The following is a 4893-nucleotide window of genomic DNA, read 5'->3' on the forward strand; positions in this document are numbered from 1 at the left end:
TACACACTTTGTTTCAAACCCGACATTTCTGTTCCAAAGTTCTATAATATTCAATATAATTTGGATAATTGAGCAAACAAGAAACTTGAGAAGATCTTCTTTAGTTTTAAAGTTTAAAAAGCGTTTTTTTTCTTTAACTTTCTGGTTAATTTACTTCCACAAACATCCATACCAGAAAAATTGTTTATTTTCAAAGAAAAATAAAAGACGTCTTAATATTGAAAAAAAATTAATTTTTATGTTTTTTTTTTGAAAAATTTTCAGCGATAAAAACTCCGACAAAAAAGGATATTTGCGTAGAAATTAAATGCTTAAAAATAAATAAAGATGAAATATAACATATAAGTTTTATATTGGTTAGCGTACTAAATATTAATTAATATATGATGTGCGTACTAATTAAAAGCTTGAAAATAAATTTAGATAAAATATAACATAAGTTCTATACAAGAAACAAACAAAAATAAACAGCAATTTTCAATATATTATGTGTAAGAATATGCTGACGAGCAAAAATATAAAGAAATTTAATACGCTTACGAAACATTCATGTGACTTTAAGCACACATAGTATGATCACGTATATCACATGATACTCAAACTTTTTATATAAAAGGAAGTTACAATATTTAAAAACAGTTTGATATAGAGAGAGATTGTGTGACTTAAACGTTTCAAGTTTCTGAAAACTTTGCACTTGGTAACTTTGGTAAGATTGCAAATTTGTTTAAATAAAATATGTATATTATATATATACATATATTTATATATTCTACTACTTTATATACATATATATATATATATATATATATATATATATATATATATATATATATATATATATATATATATATATATATATATATATATATATATATATATATATATATATATATATATATACATATATATATTTATCTATGTTTTTAAAGGTTTCGCCATAATGAAGGTTTTCTGTGCATTGTTGTTGTTGGGTGTGACTCTTGCTTATACTATTGAAAGGCCTGTTAGAGATGAATCTTGGATTCAATGGAAAATGTATCACAACAAAGCATATAGCCATGATGGCGAAGAAACCGTTAGATACACGATCTGGAAAGATAACGAGAGGCGTATTAGGGAACACAATTTAAAAGGCGGTGATTTTCTTTTAAAGATGAATCAGTTTGGTGACCTGACGAATAACGAATTCAAAGCATTTAATGGTTATCTCTCACATAAACACGTTAATGGTTCAACATTTTTAGCTCCAAACAATTTTGTTGCTCCCGATACAGTTGATTGGAGAAACGAAGGATATGTTACCCCTGTTAAAGACCAAGGTCAATGCGGTTCATGCTGGGCTTTCAGTACTGTAAGTTTCTTTTCTGTATAAGTTACAAAAACGTTTTTGTAACAAGATTTTGTTATAATTATTAGTGAATTAAAACTACATAAATATTTAGTAGGATTCTATCTCACTGTAAGATTTAATCGTATTTTTCATATCATTTTCTAATTAGCTTTAATACATTTATTGTAATTATTTTTTAATCTACTATTATCAACATTTAACATATTATACGGCTATTTGGTTGCTCTTTTTTTATATTTTGATTTATATATTAATTATATCTTTTGTATACGAAATTATCTTTTGAATAAATATCAAGTTGCATTGGTGAATACACATAGAAAATTATTTAAACAACAATCTTATTTTTAAATTAGACTGGATCACTGGAAGGACAAAACTTTAAAAAGACTGGTAAACTTGTTAGTCTCAGTGAACAAAATCTAGTAGACTGCTCTACTGCTTACGGTAACAATGGGTGCGGCGGTGGTTTGATGGATAATGCCTTTACCTATATTAAAGAAAACAAAGGCATTGACTCTGAAGCTTCTTATCCATATACTGCAGAGGTATTTTGCTATAACAAAGTTGTATACAAAGCAATTAATAGCACATAATTAAAACAAATGTTTGTAGGAAACATTCAGTATGAACTCCTTTTGTTTCAACTAAAACGCTTATAAATAACAATTATAACGCATTATCAAAATAAATGTATATTAAAATAAAAAAATAACTATTTCAGTCGATCAAGAGATTTCTACGTTCAAATTGATACTCATTTTACATGTTTTATAAAAACTTTTTTCAAGTTTATAATAAATACTTTGATTATGTTTACAGTCACTGGTAACTATTTAAATAGCTTAATTCATATTTTAGGATGGAAAATGCGCATTTAAAAAGTCAAATGTTGCTGCAACTGATACAGGATTTGTAGATTTACCAGAAGGAAATGAAAACAAACTAAAGGAAGCAGTTGCCTCAGTTGGACCTATTTCTGTTGCAATTGATGCTAGTCACGAATCATTCCAATTTTACAGTTCTGGAGTCTATAATGAACCAAGTTGCAGTTCAACAGAATTAGACCACGGTGTGTTAGTTGTCGGGTATGGCACTGAATCTGGCAAAGATTATTGGCTTGTAAAAAACAGGTAAAAATGAAAGTATTATGAAATACAGTAGTTATTTTTAATGTCAAAGTTATGAAAAAAGTGCATAACTCAAATTTAAATTATGTGTACTTTGTTACACCAATTATATTGTGAAAATGATTGTTTTTAACTGAATCACATACCTCAAGATATCTATAAATGTAAAGATGACAACATAATATGTTTAGAATTAACTTTTAATCAAACTATGGTATAAATATAAAAAAAGCATAAATTAATTATATGAAAACTTTGCATCAATTTTTGAAACTTTAAGTTTTCTTTTTTTAGCTGGAATACATCATGGGGAGATAAGGGTTATATCAAAATGCGTCGAAACGCAAAAAACCAATGTGGAATCGCATCCAAGGCTAGTTATCCATTAGTTTGAAGAGAAAAATACACGTTTTTGTAAAATAGTGTTTTTTCAAATAAATAAATTTTCAAGATTAATATCCTTGTTCATATTTCAACTAAAGAAACTTTAATAACGAAAAGCTACCACCATTGCTACTACAAAACCCTTTAAAACAGGTTGTATTGTTATCAGTTTTCGTGCTTAAAAAGAGGTTCTATTGTTATCAATCTAGTTTTTGTTCAAATTTATGATTTAAAGTTGTTTAAATTTTAAAATATTTCAAATATAAAAGTGTGTTTATATTTAGAGGTTTAAAAACTAAAAACTTAAAAACTCATTTATAAAAAACTGAACTAAATTACAATATATATTAATAACATACATTAATTTAAGGGTTGAGGCGCGTAACGCTCTCTCCTCTTACTTCAAGCTACTCTTCAAGCAGCATTTTGTAGTACAGCTAGAATAAAATATGTATGTATAGAACATCAGATCATACAACTTTTGATCATGTTGTTTTGCAGGCAGACTGATTTTTAAATAAATTGTTTAAATGAGGAGTTGTAATCTATGTTTAGTGATGCCAAATTATGGACCTCTAATGCAACAACTTCCTATATCTTTTAATCAAAAGTGAGATTAAAACTAAGATCAAAAGTGAATAAGAAAATAGATTATCAAGACAAACTAGACTTAAGTTTAAGAGAAAGGTAGTTAACTGGTCAATTAATGTAATGCAGCACGTTTTTTATTGTTATTAATTGATAATTATGGTAGTAGCTATAAAATACTTTAGTAACACATATCCAATTAATAAAAAAATTTATTTTAAAACTTTTAAAAGTTTTTTTACATTCTTTTGAGTAAAGGGTAGGGGAGCAGTTGGTTTGGGGAAAGAGTGTGACACGCCCCATCTATAAGTTAATGTAAACACCTTTTATCAAAAAATATATAATATATATATGTAAAATATTGCGACATAACTATTATATAGTATGCTAATTTTACTTATGTTAGTAATGATAAAAATATGTATAAAAGCAGACAATTTTAGATGCTAGGGTGCGTTAAGCCAATACCATTATATTGACCTCTAACTCTAACATAAATCTCTTATGTTTGTCTACTATCAAATTATAATCATTTTTTGCTTATCAAAATTAATAATTTTAAAAAAAACATTTTTTTCTAAATAAAGTGTTCAATTTCTTAACGAACAATTTCTTAAAGAAATCTATATATCAGAAAATCGACTCTTAAACCGTCATATTATTTAAGGAACTGTTTGATTCTGATCATTTTTTTACTTTTAAAAATAATATATTAATATATAACAATTTAATAACCAAACAAGTTGAAATTTTTATACACATATTTAATTGATGTTACTTAAATCGCTACCACGTTTTTTTCTTATAAGTAAAAACTAAACCGTGCTAAAGGAACTAGGCTGTTATGAATTGGGATGGCCTGGTTAACCTGACTAAAAAACAATACTAAAAAAAATAATAATAATTATAAAAAAATAAAAGCGTACATTGGAATTTTTAATTAGACTATCTACTCATTTTTTAAAATTTAGTTGGTTGTTTTAAAAACAATCGGAAATATCCTTCGATTGGATAAAAGAAATGGCGCGATATATTTTGTCAAATCAGCTACATTCATGAACAGGGCTCACTTGTTTGTGTTTGTATGGAAAAAAACTTACCTTTAAATAGTCTTACCTATAATTTCATCACCAGGGGGTCAAATACATTTGTTCAAACACAAATATGTTATTTCTAGATTCTCAAATACAAATTCAAAACAGCATTGGTGTTTTCTAAACACCAATGTAAACACAAATGTTTATAGTTAGTTAATTAAGTTACAGTCACAGCCTTGTTAAACTGAGTACACACACCTAAACCCAAATCGTATGTCGGCCACGGTAAATTATGAACTGTAGTAACTACAATGACTGAAAACTCTCCAATAGTTGTTTAAATTTATCAACTGATGTTGCTTCAATAACATTATCTGGCAACGCATTCCAGTCATTGACA

At 26.8% G+C, this 4893-nt stretch overlaps 1 protein-coding gene across 1 annotated transcript; it reads left to right on the plus strand.

Moving 5' to 3' along the window:
• The first annotated feature begins 943 nt into the window (after positions 1–943).
• On the plus strand, positions 944–2878 carry LOC100198821 (cathepsin L1-like). The gene is given in 4 exon segments (NM_001309755.1): positions 944–1354; positions 1711–1902; positions 2216–2487; positions 2779–2878. Coding segments are annotated over 4 exon segments (975 nt in total).
• The last annotated feature ends 2015 nt before the right edge of the window (positions 2879–4893 follow it).

This window comes from Hydra vulgaris, chromosome 06, assembly GCF_038396675.1.
Source record: "Hydra vulgaris chromosome 06, alternate assembly HydraT2T_AEP".
Taxonomy (NCBI): Eukaryota; Metazoa; Cnidaria; class Hydrozoa; order Anthoathecata; family Hydridae; genus Hydra; species Hydra vulgaris.